This window comes from Mustela putorius, unplaced genomic scaffold, assembly GCF_011764305.1.
Source record: "Mustela putorius furo isolate JIRA1106 unplaced genomic scaffold, ASM1176430v1.1 tig00003845_pilon_pilon_pilon, whole genome shotgun sequence".
NCBI lineage: Eukaryota > Metazoa > Chordata > Mammalia > Carnivora > Mustelidae > Mustela > Mustela putorius.
Window position 1 is genome coordinate 89168263 of NW_025421998.1, and position 17984 is coordinate 89186246.

At 36.7% G+C, this 17984-nt stretch overlaps 1 protein-coding gene across 6 annotated transcripts in view; it reads right to left on the reverse strand.

Moving 5' to 3' along the window:
• The window catches only part of CNOT4 (CCR4-NOT transcription complex subunit 4), a 140120-nt gene that overhangs the window by 48151 nt on the left and 73985 nt on the right, over positions 1-17984 (reverse strand). For 3 of the 6 annotated variants that reach the window (XM_004741704.3, XM_004741706.3, XM_004741708.3), the window contains exons 4-7: positions 14388-14474; positions 13572-13673; positions 12753-12878; positions 9024-9148 (exon numbers count right to left, since the gene is read on the reverse strand). In XM_004741704.3, the coding sequence (XP_004741761.1) occupies positions 9024-9148; positions 12753-12878; positions 13572-13673; positions 14388-14474 (440 nt within the window). Of the gene's footprint in view, positions 1-9014; positions 9149-12752; positions 12879-13571; positions 13674-14387; positions 14475-17984 lie in introns of all 6 variants that reach the window. The other 3 variants (XM_004741703.3, XM_004741705.3, XM_004741707.3) reach the window with 1 other exon arrangement.

Below are 17984 nucleotides of genomic sequence, written 5' to 3' on the forward strand. Positions count from 1 at the left end.
GCCCCAGATCCAACTGCCTCCAGCAGTAGCTCTAACTCCAGGCCTAGCTCTGGCCCTTAAGCCATCCTGGGCTCCAGCTCTAATGAATCCAATTCTGGCTCCTGCTAAAGCTCCAGCAGCTGTTGCAGTTCATCCACCTGTCTACAGACAGCCCAAGGAGCCTATGTTTCAGGTATTTCCTCTGTTCCTCAAGATTAACTTTCTTCTGGTGGTAATACCCAAAAGCCTCACTCCAGGAAATTTAGGGGTAGAGGAAATACAGCATATTCTCAGGTATGTTCTCCCTCAGTAAGCATTTGATAGTGCTGGAAGAGTTCAGTCAGCAGGAGTGACTGCAGTACTTCCCTGCTCTTGGGAGGCACAGAGTAGATCACCTAATCACTGTCCTGATGGTCCACCCTGGAGCAGGTCATGTCCCCTTCCAGTGATTCACTGAAATGTAGTAGAAAGGCTCCAGAAATGGATCTTCTTCAGCAGCTGGTACTTCTGACTCCAGCTCACAAAGCCCATGATATGGCCATCATTCCACAGATTCCTCAGGTGATCATGTACCAGGCCCAGATTTTTGTGCAACCATGTCCAGAATGGTAGCTTGCATAAAGCAGCGAGGAGGGCGGGGGGGGGGGGTTCGCCTGTTTAGTGAAGTCAGCCCAGGACAACAATGTACCCTTAATCCTAGAGTTCTGCCCAAAGAGCTTGTACCTCAGCATGCTCAGCTGCTCTAGGTCAAGGTCTCAGCCAACACAGGACAAGAACTGCCAACTAAGAACAGGGCCCAGCAAGCTCCAGGAGGGCTTTGGGTGGGGGGCTAGAAAAGAACTACTGATTCTGAGGGCTTATGCTGAGCAGACTGAACCAGAGAACCAACGCCAAAGCAACTGAGTAGCTTCATGTTAAAAATAATCACACAAAGGCTATCTGTTTTCAGCTCCTGCTTCAGGCCCTGGTAGATGTATCCAACCATGACCCTGATAATGTGCAATTCCTCTGAAGCCCCTAATGCTGCCCTTTCAGGAACCAACCAGAGTCAAGTAGCCAAAATTACGCATTAAACCCTGGCTCTTGCCCCTTCTCATGGGTCAAAGTTTTCTTGTTTGAAGTCAGAATGTTGAACTTCTAGAGACCCTGTAACTGAGGAGGGAGGATTGGAGGATTCCTGTCCATGGGGACTTGTGTAGTCAGGGACCCACTGCCTTCCTGGAAATTCGCCAGCAGCCTTGTAGGACAGTAGACTTCCTCCCGCTCTTGCAGATGAAGGGCCGGTAGAAAGTTTGGGGGATGCAAGGTTGGGTTTCTACCACAACAGCTTTGTGAGCAGACACTTAAAGCAACTCTGTGAATAGGACCTTCCACAGGTTCACCTCTTTGGTTAGAGTCATCCTGATAGCTAACCAGGTAACTCAGGCCCTTCAGCTCCACTAGCAGCTGATACAGATGAAAAACAACTTTCCTCCAGCCATGAACACTTCTGCAACTGTTGCAACTGTGGTCCAAGTGGGCTCCGATGCAGGCATTTCACTGCTGGACTTAAGCTTGATTAGGATAGGTAAGTGGCTTAGCAGTATTAGCAGTAGCTTTAAAGGTATCCAGCACCTCCTTTTTCCTTTTCGTCCAATTCACGTGGTTTCCTCCAGAAGCTGCGAATGTCTAGTCTGATGGGGGTCTTAAGATGACATTCTCACTGATTCTACTGGGAGTAGAAGACATCCTTGTGGTCTTTCAGTTGGCTGATGGATTTCACCAGCTTCTCCGTTTTAGCCCTTAATTCCAAGTTGATGGATTTCACCAGCTTCTCCAATTTAGCCCTTAATTCCAGGTTCCAGGATTCAGTCTCCTGCTGCTGGCTCTCCACAGGTTCTTTGAGGTCTGTCTCTCCTTGCTCCGACTGAGCCCTCTGAGCCTGAATCAGAATTAAATAGATTAAACATCATCTCAGCCAACTGGTAGGGCCCTGCGGAAAGGCCTGACTGTCCCAATAGAATTTTCACAAGTTCTGCTGTGGCAACAAGCACTCAGGGTCCTAGCTGCAGCAGGCACACTCAGAGTTCATTTGGTCCAAGAACTGAAGGAATGGCATGTTAGCCTTTGAATCATCGTTGCCCAGTAATAATGCTGAGAGGAAGAGAAATCAGAACACCTAAAGTCTTTAAATACCACACAACTGACTGAAAAGTACTGGACTCAAGTGGGACTAAACAATTCTAAAAAGTAGGTGGGTCTCATAACACAAGATATTTCCAGCAGGCAATGCTGTGTGTATAAATGTCTGTAAACAAAAATTTGTAAACATGTAATATCTTCATATACAGAGTCCTGCTGAGTTTTTTTTTTAGGTTCTAGTCCTAAATAGTTCTGAAATCTATGATGAGATTATAGATTTCTCAAGAGTAAATATTTTTAAACTAACCCTAAAATTGGAATCCAGTGCTATGGGACATAATATGTAAATATGTTCATTTTTTTTTGAAATATAAAAATATACAGTGCATATCCAGAATCTGTCTCTCGAGATATTGATTTATTTAGTCTAAACTGCAACATCTGGTATTTGATGATTACTACACTACTGGAAGTGAAGTGGAGTACTGTTATCAGATTGTAGAGTAGAAGGAATTATTAATATCAAATTCAAAAGATTTTACAAAGAAACCATGCTCTACAGCTATCTGCAAGCAGGCAGTTTAAGCAGCTATACCTATGTTTGCATCCAGACATGCTAGTTTCTAAGTCACCCCAAAGTCAGTGCTCAAATGTGACTTCCTTTCTAGGAATTTTGTAGCAATGCCACCAAATTCCTGAAAACAGTCTCTTGTAACATAAGACAAATTGTTACATAGGAGAAGAATCAAAGAAAAGTCCATTTTCCAGACTGGGAGTGGGACAGAAAAAATACTGAGAAGGTCTAGTTCTCCTTTTCATCACATTGAAAAGACAAAGTCTTCATGATTGTGCTAATTAAAGTCGCATTTCAAAAATAAGGTATAATTTATATCAAGCCATGGACATTCCAAATTTCACTGTCATGTTACTGTATATACAAATACATACGCACACTGCTCCTATATTGAATACTCCATATTCATTTAGAAGAGTTCATTTTAATTATTTGCGCTCGCCCATCTTCAACAACTGAGATCAACATTTGCTACTGCAAAGGACAAATTTAAATTACAGACAGGTAGCGTGCCTTTACAGAGTTTATTTGATACAGGCTTCAAATATACATGAACATTTCAAGTATTACTTTACTACTAAAATATGGCCACCTCTTACATAATGTGGCACAATGAGTTGCTAGCATGGTAAGGAAAAATGCATCAATCATCTGGGCTGATTATAGTTTGGCAAATATGATTTTAACTGAAACTTTCTCAAGAACTCCAGGATGTACTGAACATGAGTGAAAATAAATGTTTTGATTACTAGTAATTAAAAAATTCAATAATTCTTAATGTTAAAGTTGAAAGATCAACAACCACCATCCTAAACATGTAGGCTGTGGCCAGCTTTCAAAAGCAGCAAGTAAAACCGTCTCCATCTCTTCTTTTTCATTTTGCACTTCAGTAATAAAGGTTGATCTTTTAAAAGATACTATATACTTAAGTAGAATTTAAACACACAATTGCTCACTTAACTATCCATCCCCCACACTCATTATGCCCCACCCTCTGGAAAAAAAAGTATCGGAGCTCTCTAACTTTTTTGAAAATATTCTACGAAGGTGGAACAAGACACCAGAACTCGCTTACTAGTTTTTTAGTATGTATGTGCACATGTGCGGTAACTTTATATTTCCAAATACAGAAGGGGAATAAAATTTCTTAAAAGAAATAAGAAAAAAGACTCTGAGAACAACGGTCAGAAAAATTTCATAGCTCACTAATTTTAATATATATACCCAATTTTAGTAAATCTTACTAACGCATCTACTTAGTTTACTAATAAGTAGCCCTGAGTTTCATGCTAAAACAAAAAAAGTATGAAACTGCAAATCATTTGTCTATTATAAAAGGGGAAATCCCTTTCTGGGGATCCATTTTACAAAAAAAAAAAAAAGAAAAGTAGGCCATCTCTCATGGCTCCTGTCCATGGTTTGAAAATCACTGCTAAAATCACCTCTAAGTACCAGCACATGCTGGTGTAATTTATAATTATTATTAGGTCATGAGTCCTCTCTCCAGAAAAATGTACACACACACACACACACACACACACACACACAATCTGATAAAATTTCAGAGAGTTCACAGATGTGCTAAAGCCTATTTGTGATTTAACAAGCCCTACCCAAGACTATTTTCAACAAGTCTCTGGACTATACTTTTTCTAAATCATACCAGACTACATGATGTCAGGGTAGGAGAACAAGATTAATGCGGTGACCGCTCCCATTCCGCTGAATAAATAAGGCACTCTGACTATGCTTGCAGTTTATCAAAGCTTATACTTGATTTTCAATAAAGATACAGCCATGTTTTTAAAAAGACATGCATTTTCTTTCAATGTGATAAAAACTAACAAATTCCTATAGTCATGTTCCTTTCTTTAGTTTTTCCTCTATAGCCACCAAACTGAGGTTTAGGAAAGCTTTTGCTTAAAATACCATTAATTTCTTGGATGTATAGTATATCTGATTTATCCTGAAGATAATAAGCCTTTCAGACCTGAGTTCTTCAAAGTCAAACTACATATTAGTTGTGACATAGTCTTCGTTAAGTCAGTAAGTTTGATTCATGTTAGAGTTTTGATTCAGGCTAAAGTCTCTTAAAAGAATTTTACCTCCTCTAGACTGAGCTGTGGCAGAGTGGAAGAATGAGCCTGGGCGTAAAAGTGACAGCAACTTTGGTCAGAATCTGGTCTATCACTTATTTGTGTAGGGTACTTACTGGTGAATTATTTAAACTCTCTGAGACTTGCCAGTTTCAGTTTTCCTGGCCAGTGATATCTACCACGCAGGACAACTGAAACTGAAGGCACCCAAAAGACACCAACACCTCCTCACACCTAAGTCTGAAGACAAACATCCTAATCTTTCAACTGTGGCTTCCCTAAGCCACAATATCAAGTCATAACCACTTACCTTGAGGGATCTATAGACCCAATAATTTGCTCCCCAAATTCTTATGTAGGCCTACTCACTGTCCCTGGGCACAATAGCCCATCTAGCTGCTATTCCCTTCACAGTTCTCAACTGGGACACAAATAGTGTCTCAACTGAAATTAAGGTATTTCAAAACATCACTAATGCATGGCTTCCTTATTCCCCATTCTCTCATTTGTATTCATCATTTCAAAGTAACTGATTAATATAGAAAAGTAGCACATCTATACTCCATCTGACTGATAAACTCTGGAATGCATCATAATGAAGGGTGGTGAGAACAAATGACATATACCCTTTTATAATTTAATGTTCATTTAAGCGAAACAGGAATAAGACACATTACAGGAACCTCACTTACATATGAACCCATGTCAGGGTTCAGTGAGGATTCAGTAGCTATGATACTCTGAATATTTGTACTCTGGCTTAATCAGAAATAAGAGGAAACTGCATTTTAGGTTTAGTGTCAATTCATATGGTTCCACATTTTGTTTTCCTGCGATTCTTGCAAAACTGATATTCACTACATGTGAATGACAAGAAGAGACAGAAAGAAACCATTCTTTTTCTTTCTTCCCTAGAAAGCTTAATTCTCAACTTATCTTGACTAAGAAAAACTTATCTGCTGGGTAGGACCATGGAAAGGGTCATGTTTATTTTATTTTTTATTTTTTGGAAAGGGTCATATTGTTCACCTTTCTAACTTGACAAGTCTTCCCTATGGGAAAAAGGAAAATTATCTACAGATTCATCCCTACCACTATATCCTGTACAGTGACAATGTGGAAATGAAGACCAAAGCAAACCTTCAGTAGTAATGACAATCAATTGAATTTAATCTTTTGCAGGGGTTGGCATGTGAAGAAAACAAGCTACAGGAGCTTGCCAAAACAAGAACTCTCTGTACCTTGGGCCATCAACTGCCCTTAAATTTGGGGGACCTGAATTAAACCAACAAAAAATAACCCTTCTTCTTCCCCAAGGAAACCTTCCTATATTGTGTACTTATGCAAAGCACTGCTAACCATGTTAAAATTTATTCTGATCCCAGGTGAGGTTTAGTAACACTGGCTTTGGGCAGTTATTTAATTGAGTACATTGTTTTAATTTAAATCTCCCTTTCTCTTCCTTTTACTCTGTGGTATCCAGGACATTCCCCTCTTGCTACCGAAACAGTTATGTGTTCTGACTATACTTTATATGAAGGCAAAGGCAATAACATATTAGTAAATCTAATAATAACTGATCACAAAAAAATAAAGAAAAACTAAATACTTGTTATAAACACCAAAAGGACATTTGGTAAGTGTCAATTTTCACCTTCAATCTAAAGAAAAAAAAATTAACAATAACAAGGTATTCTCAATACTGTGATTAAAAATACTTCTCTCAAATAAACGATTAAAATCACATTTACAAGTGAATAAAACACCAGAGACAGCCTTATAAAACAGGGAGATAACCCTATTAAAAAAATGAGACAAGGATGCCTGATAGCCCCACTTTCTAACACTGGTCTTTAATTTTTAGCCTCGGAGTTCTCAGATAGGAAGAGGTGGTAGTGGGAGATGCAATACAATAAAGCAGGGGAAAGACAGCAACAAATTCTTTTCTAAGAGATACAGAAGACTTGGAGAGATATATCATGTTAATGGTTCAGAACACTCAGTATTATATTGCAGAACAGAATTTCTTCCAAAATTGATTTATAAATTCAAGTATTTTGAAACACAAATAGACTGGTCAACTAATTGGGGAAGTTAGTTCTGTATAATGCACATACAACACTTAAATACATCAATAAAACATAACAAACAGATATGAATTCACAATCTATAAGAAGTTCAGTCTATTAGTCAAATACAAATTAAAATGAGACAGTTTTTATCCAATTGGCAAATGTGCAGAAAAAATATTCAATTCAAGGAAATAGATAATCATCTTTGACTCAGCAGTTCTACTTCAAAGAGAATCAAAGCTACAACCAAAATGTTTATATGAAAAAAATGTTCATCACAGTGTCATAAATAAGAGCACCAAAATGAAAATAATATACACCAGCAGGAGGTTGTTTTAATAAATTTCAAATGGTCATGTATAATGAAATACCATGCAGCCATAAAAAATTATGTTTTCATGACAAAGGAAAATATTCATAATAATGAATATTAAGTTTTAAAACATAACAAACCAATGTATTTTGTGTATATATACATTCACAAGAAGGAAAAAGACTACAAAGAAATACACACTGCAGGAAACACATCAAATAATTTTCAGGGAAACATCTTGAGCACTGAGATCACAGACAATATTTACTTTCTTCTGTTTGCTTTTATATATTTTTCAAATTTCTTTAAGTAGAAACATATTACTTTCATATTCAGGAAATAAAGAACATTATCTCAAAGGGATTATCTAAATTTTAAATTTCTGGTCTGAATTCTCTAGGGGCTATAAACCCAGATTATGGTTTTAATTAGAATGATATTTTTAATGAAACAGTGATGTATATAAATGTTAAAAGCATCGGAAATAAATTTTTACTACAATAACCCCATTCTTATATGAAGCACTATTGAGTTAGCAACCAATGAAGTAAGGAATAGAATATGGTTCATAATAAAATAAACATCCAGGAGTAGAAAGGAGTAGGTACAAAAAGATCAATGGAAAGGGTCAAAGCTTCCCATCCCAAAAGATTTCTGTTGGACTTAGCTTTAATTCTTAGCTTTGATATAAACAAATTTTACACAGTTTACTATATAGTAATTTTATGCTTTGCTCTGTGGCCTCTTTTATATATCTTTATATACACACGTATGTACATGTGCATATGTGTATAAGTGTGTGCATACATAAATAAATTTTAATAGCCTTATAAATAATCTTTACCACCAAAGTGAATAAACTTAAGGACTTCAAGAATTTAAACACAAGAATAGGCAGTTGAAGAAACAGACCTGAGGACAATGTATGTAGTTATTATAAGCTGTATTTGAAAAATGGCCCTTATATTACTTTAGTGCTAAATGCTGGACTGTAACAAGTAACAACCAGACATTTAGAATATCACTTTAAACAAATTTAACTTTGGACTAAGTTTTTTAAAAAAGAAAATCAACATACCTAAATTAATTATAACTATATATTTAACTGAATTCATTTTATAAAAATTAAACTTACCAAATTTAAAAAAAATTACAAGTTCCTAACACATGAAACTTAAGGAACATTCAGGATAGAGTACAACCCCAAATTACTGTTTTTATTAACCATACCATTTTCTGACAGGCCATAACCAAATATAACCCAAAATGTGAAGATCACCATATCAGAATGAGACTCAATACCTTAGACTATAAATTTATTTAAACATTGACATAATACAGGTCTACACAAAAATAATTTGTTTCTTGAGATGAAAATTCTGAATCCTCCTCATTCAGAGGATATAAGACTTTAATGATTCCTGTGACTAGAAAACCACAATTATTTGTGTCCCCAACATACAATGCTTCAGATAACTCCCACTTCCCCTTTTACAATATTTTACCCCTCAACTGTATCGGGGGAGGGGGAACCCTAATTAGTCAATAAGAGCCCTTCAATAACCAACATCCCTTAAATTCCTTTTTTTTCAAGGAGGGTGTTCCCAGGGTCCAGGGCAGTCTGCAAACCAATGCAAAGGGGTAGCCACCAAGAGGCTCATTTGAAGTATTACCAGGGAGCAGGAGGCAGCAAACTTTCAAACCCAGAAAGAGTGACTCAACATTTCCTATACAATGCAATAATTCTGCACAAATGATAGACACTGTCAAGAATTTTGCCTGAAGAAGATGTAAAATGAGAAGAGAAGATAGACAGACATGAAGGTAAGGTGTCCGATTATACTAATATCGGTACTTACGTATCATACCTCTGCAGTGGTGTCACTTTGTTCTTATTCTTATCAACTGAACCCGTAGATAGTTGAAGAAAATTGGGGTTTAACTTATATAATTCTTGAAGTAGTTTCTGTTCATATTCTTGGTGCTTACCCGCCTAATGGAAGAAGAAATTAAAACTGCAGTGGGGTTCACAAAATGGGTGGTATAAAGTAATGACTTACTTTCTGAATTATTAAAGATATCCTAAATAAAACATATAAGGGTTTTTCATGGCATTAGAGAACCCTGTAAGGATGTCACAGAACTGCCAGACCAATGAAAGTTCTTCCAACAAATCCATTCATTAAGGATTTCATCAACCATTTATTGTGCAGAAAGCATAATTACAGACAACTTTTTTGCCAGCTCAAAAAACTAGAGGTCCAGAGCACCTGGGTGTCTCAGTCTGCTAAGCATCTGCCTTTGGTTCAGGTCATGATCCCGGGGTCCTGGGACTGAGTCCCACATTGGGCTCCTTGCTTGGCAGGAAGCCTGCTTCTCCCTCTCCCACTCCCCCTGCTGTGCTTTCTCTCTTTCTCTGTCAACTAAATAAATAAATCCAGGAAGGAAGGAAGGAAAGAAGGAGGAAAGGGAAAAACAAAAAAGGAAAATAACAATAGAGGCCCTTTTCAACTTATTCCTCCATCTTTCATTTAAGAATGAAGCCTTCTAACAGGGCCATTACAGAATTTTCTGAAGATCACCAAAAATATTTAATTTCTCTTTTTAAAAGAGACGAACAGGGCACCTAGATGGTGGCTCAGTCGTTAAGCCTCTGCCTTCAGCTCAGGTCATGATCCCAGAGTCCCGGGATAGAGCCCCACATCAGGCTCCTTGCTCAGCAGGAAGCCTGCTTCTCTTCTTCCTCTCCCACTCCCCCTGCCTGTGTTCCCTCTATTGCTTGCTCTCTCTCTCTCTCTCTCTTGCTTTCTGTCAAATAAATAATCTTTTAAATAAATAAGAAAAACATGTTGTAAATTGTACACAGATGAAGAGTATTAATAACCTTTTTCATTATCTTGACACAAAGTAAAAATTCCATTACTTTGTTTTTATATAAAAATTAATGTTATTTTAAACTCCAAAACTGGAGCTGGCAGTTTACAGCCAGCCCCTTTGTTTCTCTTGTGTGTGTGTTTTTTAAGATTTTATTTACTTATTTGATAGAGAGAGAGAGAGCGAGCACACATGCACAATTACGGGGAGCAGCAGGCAGAGGGAGAGGGAGAAGCAGACTTCCCACTGAGCAGGAACCCCAAAGCAGAACTCAATCCCCGGACCCTGGGATCATGATCTGTGCCAAAGGCAGACACCAAACCAAGCCACCCAGGTGTCCCCCAGCCCCTTGTTTTTATAAGTGAAGTTTTATTGGAACAGTCATGCTCATTCATTTACTTGCTGTCTATGGCTGGTCTCTGCTACAACAGAAGAACTGAGTATTTACTAAAAAGACCATAGGCCCAGAAAGCCTAAAATATTTACTAACTGGCTCTTTACAGAAAGTTTACAGATCACTGCTCTATACACAGAGAGAAATCTGTATTTACTATAGTCGGTTGCTACATATCAGAAGACAGTATCACAAACATTATCGGGAAAATTAGGCAAAGACTGCCTCTGGAAATTAGTCTTACACAAAAAGAAGTTACAATGAGGGGTGCCTGGGTGGCTCAGTGGGTTAAGCATCTGCCTTCGGCTCAGGTCATGATCCCAGGGTCCTGGGATGGAGCCCCTTACTGGACTCCCTGCTCACTGGGGAGTCTGCTTCTCCCTCTGCCCCTCTGCCCCCCACTCATGCTTGTGCTCTCTCCCTAGCTCTCAAAAATAAATAAATAAAATCTTAAATCAATTACAGTGAAATTACTTTGAAAAACTTTTTACTACTCGCATGTAAATCATGACTGAAATGACATTTTTACTTACCTTCAGGATTGTTTAATTATTTTAAAGTGTGGTCTAACTAGATGTTACAGGAAAACCAAACCCAGAATGGGACAGATCAAAAAAACACAAGACAGTAAAAACAAGCAAGGCCAACGTCACCTAATCAAGTAGAACTGTGTTATATACACTGCACAGCACACTGTGCCCTGTTCCAAGGGGGCTCCTGCCTGTTTCAAATGGATCTATAAATATTTCATATGGTACCAAATTTTTAATTATGCAATAACAAGGAAAGATCTTCTGATTTTTGCCATGACATAATTTGTTCAAATTTCCTTTCTATATAAGAGGAACCGTTTCAATAAAGAAACCTCTTTTCAAATTAATTTTAAACTCACATCAAGAGCAGATGAATTCATCACAATATGAATTTTAAATTATTAAGAAAAAAATATAGGAGATGTGGATGTTACATCTTTAAAACATGAAAAGCCTTGAAATTATTTTCTGCAATCAATACTTCAGGAGACTTATGGCTTTCATTAGCAACTAAGCACTAAAACTAATAATCAAATGATTTTACAGGGGCAGTCCAGAAAGACAGGTTAAATCCCATTACAAGTCAGTTCCATGGGACTGTCTGTCCATTTTCGTTTATAATTCAGGATTACTCAAAAATGAGATCGACTAGGGCTTAGAAATTCTTTGGCAGAAATTTTCAGTATAACAGTAGCATGAGTAATGCATGTTCTCTACATGTCAAAATTTATTCTGGAATGATGTGACCTTAGATTCTACTCACAACGTTTCACCCAAAAAAAGAAAAAAAAAATCAAGAAGCATTTATTAAATAAGAAGTCATCTCTCCCCATTAAATATCACAGAGACCTTATTTTAACATTGTTTTTAGACCATAAAGAAACACAATCGAGAAATTCCAATGAATCAATTATAATGGGATTTAAGTTTGAAATAACTCCAAGTGAAAAAAGGGAAAGATTTCATTTTAACAATATGCTCTTAACAGAGACCCTACCAGATTCTCTCTAGTTTGACCTGGAGAGCCCAAGGTAGCAATCAACGGCCCTCTATCTTCTAAATGAGAAGTATTACAGCAAAAGTCCACAGCAACAATCTGATGTCCTCATCTATAATAGGGAAGTGCAGCATTGTGCTTTGGTATAATCCTTATTTAATATGCATATGGTCAACAATTTTACTTGTAAAATCATGTTTATAATACTACAAGTTGAAAGGAGACCAGAGAATAGAAAATATAAAAAAGAACACAGGATAATAAACCTTCAATCCACCTTCACAGGACACTGACTCATTGTACACTTTCACGAGGAGAATCATTTTATAAAAATGTTAGGTTATCAGCAATATTTGATAGGTTATTATCTTCTAGCATGTTCTATAAAGAGTGGAAACTGGGAAGGAAAAACTCTCATAATTACAGTAACCCACTTAGCTTCCAATTTGTTGATATTCCCCCTAAAGTAGCATTTACCAAAATGCTTTCCTTGGTCAATTAAGTTCTGACTGTACATTCCCTTCTTGGATATGTATTAGCATATTAAAGACTCTGAGAAGTCCTGTAGGAAAGAAAACTATTTATCTTCATTAATCTAGCATTTTCAAACTTAATGGATTACAGATCCATTTTTAATAGAACAATATTCTGTAGAACTGACATTCCATGGAACACTATTTGGAAAATGCTACTTTAATAATAATTTTTTTTAATCCCCAGTTTTTGCTTTTGAAATTTTAATTTATAAAGAACAATACTTCCTTTTCTGCAAAGTTTATAATTCACATTAATTTACTACCTGCATTTCCTCTTTCGTGAAGCTGGCCGCCTCATCCCCCAATTCATGTAGATACATGCAGTCAGGCTTTGGACACTGCATATTCTTTAAGAAGTAACTGCAGTATTTTGTTGTACCTAGAGATGCCTGCAGAAAGAGGGGGAGGGAAGGACCCAAAATGTGAATTGGTATTTTCACTTCACCTCAAATGAGGCACAGACATGACAAAACAAGAAGAGAAGTATGACTCTGAACACTGGAGAACTAAACTATTGCTGCTAGCAGTATCTATTAAAAATGATGCTTCTTTGGGAGAACTAAAGAAAGCACCTCAGTTAGGTTTTCCAGAACTTGAGTACCCAAATCATATTCCCTAGAGAAGACATACAAAACCTATTCCATGTTACAGAAGTTAGGCACCTAAGCAAATTCTTTTTTCTAGTTAGGCCATCCTCTCTCCATTCATATCAAGCATGGCTTAGTGCAACCCTTTACTCAAACCTTAACTGATCAATGGCCAGATCTTTAAGGATGACAAATTAGAATCATTATCTATTTCTGATAAGAATAATAGATCCTATTTTCACAAAATAAGACTATGTGTAAATACAGATTTTTAAAGATTATCACCTAATAATGAATGTGTTTATTCCTACCTGGTAAAACAAGACCCTACATAAGCTGGAAGTAAACAAATTAGCGGTCATAAGTTAGTACGGATGTTTAAGAAGCAATCTTCAAACAGACTCCCTCCAAATGTAATGAGCAAATGCTAAGAGTCTCCCCTTTTTACTACATTTAATCTCTTCCCCCTTAAAAACAATCAAGAGGCCAGATTACCTTAAGTGTTCTGCCATCTACTACCACATTGTTGACACACTGTATGGCTCTGAGAGCATCTTCTGACCGGATATAGGTTACATAAGCACTGGCACTTGGACCCTAAAGTGAAAACACACGGTTACTAATTTCAAATTCAAGAAAAAAACAATTCCTTTGCACCCTGCCTAGGGAATTCTAAAAGTCTTTACTACTATTATCATTAATAATAATGACCATAATCAGAAATAGTAGTAGCTTTGATTAAACCATGTAATAGTTCATCTTAAAACAATCATACTTATCTGATTTTAAGTAGACTAAAATATAATATGGATAAAATATCATCTCTGGCTTGGTATTTATTTTTCTAAAGTCATTTGACAGGCTCGTCTAGGTTACAACAAACTTTGAAAGTTAGATTTAAAAAAAAAAAAACTTCAAGACACTGTGTCCAATTATGTTCTCCCCAAAATAAATCCAATTTGCAAGACTATTCTGTCTCCTAATACCAGCATAACAAAGATGCTCTATTAAGTTTATTAGAAATCATCATCTAATTATTACACTGCCTGATAATAGACTCAACTCCCCCTCCCCCTCAAACCATCACTTAATCTTTGTTTTACCATTTCTTACTACAATCAATTCACTGTTAAGTCCTGAAGTCAAATAAGCACCAGAAATTCCCCCACCCCACCAGTAGAGGTCACTAACACTGCTTAAATCCTTGACCCTCAGGCTTTTCTACTCCCAGAAAGCAGATTTTCCTTCTGAATAGCCCAGGTCAAGCCTAGACCACAGGGAGGAAAGGCAAAAATCCCTATAATTAGTTACCTGTGAGCCTGCATATGATGTGCTATTATTGATGACAACTTTATGTATTTTACCAAACTTCCCAAAATATTCTGGTCGTTTTAAAACCTATAAAAGAAGAAGAAATAAGGTATAATGTGTCCCCATTTTCATCAATGTTATCCTTATAATGGGGACATACACCATCCCTCTTCAGTGAAAGGAAAATAACTTTTAAAGTTTTCTAATAAATGTGACACTTTCTAATTACAATTTGTGTGATTAACCTACAGGAAATCATCAACAGTCTAAAAGCTATTTCTTATTGACCCACTATATGGAAACTAAGACACACTAAGTTTGGTATTGTGTACTATGTTCTCATAACTGCACCAATAATCCATGGGATCTTATCTTCATAGTGTGAAGATACACCAAACAGATCAAATATCTTAACCATATTTTCATTAATAGATAATCCTTATAAAAAAGTAATTCTCAAAACAATGACCAAAATAATCATGTATTAAACAGAGACAGAAACTCAAGAACAGACATATTAGAGTCTTTAGTCATAAATCTATTGTATAAAACATTTGATATATTACATTAAAGCTACAAATTGCAAATATGGTAACAATATTGCTCAACCTTACCCTTCATGATTTATCACTGTGTGTGTGTGTGTGTGTGTGTGTGTGTGTGTGTACTTAAGTTTCTTTGTGTTAATTTTACCACTTCTTGATTATCTCCTGTTTTTTTCCTCCTTTTTCCTGGTAAATGACATATATGTGGTGATGGATGGAAAAAATATTAGGAAACAAATTTATACATTTCTTTCTCCATTACTTGGTTACTTCTTGGTGGTTATTCCCCCTCGTACCTGTGTCACTTCCTTTGTGATCACTTCATGTACTCATTTAACTTCTCTTACAAACTTACTTGACCTTAGTTTATTTGACTACTACATACCTTGATACAAAAACCTCTCCTGTAATTTGCTACTTCAAAATTAAATTCTGTACTTTTCCTAGAATTTACCTATAGACCTATATTACCTATAGACCTTTCTGTGTGTTGCCATCCACGTGTGTGCAAAGTATTCTTTTCAAACACTTTAATTTGATAACATTCTCACATACTTACAACTTAGCTACTATGTTCTGCACTTGACAGAATCAAGGATTTGAACTGTCTGGCTGAGGTACCATCAATTCTTAACTGTTTTCAAATTAATTAACATAATTATTTTTACCACATTTTATTTTAGGTTCTTATAAGCATAAAGCTGTTATGTTTTCTATAGCCAATTTTAATGGATTATAAGATGAGGTGACTGTATTTGTTTTCAATCTTTTTTCCACCAAATCCCCCAAGACAAATGAGACTGTTAATGGCAAAAGCAATGACTCCCAGGTTGTACACAGCGAAGTCTCAGGGCTGATGAGTAGGGAAGAGTTTCTGTTCAAAAGCTTCCTGGCTAATAGAGTTGAGAACTGCACTCAATATTCCAAGTAGATGCACACCAACTCAGCACAGGGCTTCAGAGTCAAAGTATCTGCTTCAAGAGTTAAGGCTGGTCATATGCTGTGCTGCATCAGCATCTCAAATCCCCTGTGAGTTTATGGTAGTAGCTCTCAATGAAGGCACCATTCAAGGGAGCATTTTTAAAAATCTGTGGGAGCTTTTATTGGGGGAGGTTGTCAAAGTGACTGGGAGGTGATACTTATGTTCAGTGGATGGGAGCCAGGAATGGCTTACAATGCTCTGGCTCGCCCTGCACAATAAAGAATTGTCCTGTAGAACTTTTGAATATCCTACAAGACATTCATATAGCTGAGAGGCCTATTTATAATTATGTGAACCTAGAAACAAATTCCACATTATATATAAACTCAAAAGTAGTTCCCTACAGTTCCGCCATATGTTGTATTTATAAGAAAGCAAATAATACATAATTAAGGGAAGACTACAGGTGATTTGTTCAGAATTATATCAAGAGTTATTCCAGAAAAATCACATCACTGGCTCTTCCTACTATCTGGATTGCCAATACATACACCTATAACAATCTGCCTTTCTAGGTATCACATTCACAGTGATTTTGCAAGCATCTTACTACTTTATTGTGTATTTAAAAACAGTACTTCCCAAACGTGAATATGCATACAAATCATTTGAGGATCTAGTTAAATTGCATATTCAGATCCAGTAGCTCTGAAGCAGGGCCTGAGTTTACAAAATAAGCACCCATGGGATACTAATCTACCAGCTCAGAAACCACACCTTGCGTAGCAAGGTAGAGTACTAGAGTACTGGTACCCAAATTCTACATGTAGAAACAGTCTTTTTTATAAATTATTTCCTTTTATTCTTTTTATTTCTTTATCTCATGAAATCACTTCATAAAAGTCAAAGAGTGTTACAAAATATTTTTAAAAACAGGTACTAGCTCTGATAAGGTTGAAAACCACTCACTTATGGAAATAGTTTCTAGCCAGTATCTGGGTATAACATCTTCAATACAACATAATAACTTGTATATAATTATACTGACATGTAACAGTGGAGCCAGAATGATTATTTTCAAGGCACAAATCTATTCATGTCATTGATCTAAAGAACATTCAACAGGGGAGCGCCTGGGTGGCTCAGTCCTGAAGCGCCTGCCTTCTGTTCATGTCAGGACCCCAAGGTCCTGGGATCAAGTCCCACATCAGGCTCCCTGCTTAGCAGGAAGGCCGCTTCTCCCGCTCCCACTCCCCTGTGTCTCTCACTGTGTCTCTCTGAGTCAAATATATAAATAAAATCTTTAAAAAAAAGAAAGAAAGAACATTCAATAGGTTCCCACTGCCTTTAGAATAAAGTACAAACTCCTTCGCACAGTTAGAAAGCCCTTCATAGTGTGTTACTACTTACCTCACCAGCCTCATCTCTCATCACTGCACTCTAATCTTCCAAACAAATCACTTGCAGACCGAGATCTTTCTCATCCTGAAGAATCTGTACAGTTCCTGGACCAGAAGCACTTTGCCCCAAAGACAGCAAGAGAGTACATACCTCCCCAACAAGATCGGGTGCTCTCTCTTGTGCTTCTATAGCACAGAGTGCTTCTCATGTTATGTTAAATGGTTAGTTTGAAAATAAGCAAGGGCTACTTTTGTACTGGTCAGTGTATACTCGGTGTCTTACATACTGCCCAGCACACTGTAGGTACTCAATAAATGTTAACCGAAAAATAATTTGTTTTAGCACTGAACAAAAAGAATTACATGGATAAAGAACATTGGTGGGCCTCAAAGTATTAGCAAATGGCCTATGGCTGATAAGAAATAGCTTGTCCCAGCAAGGGAAATTCAAATAATTTAAACTTCCTATATTAAGTTAAATACTCCAAATTCTACCTAAACATACAACTAGCAAAAGAGCATTCTAGTTATTAAGAAGTATGGGGAGTAGGTAAAGCACCCTTCATATCCACATTATCCATATATTCATATATATATATATATGGATATGGATATCCATATATTCATATATCCAATATCATATTCATATATATGGATATTGAATATCCATATATTCAATATTATATATTTACTTCAGTGAGCTGGCTTTAATACTAATATAGAATACAAA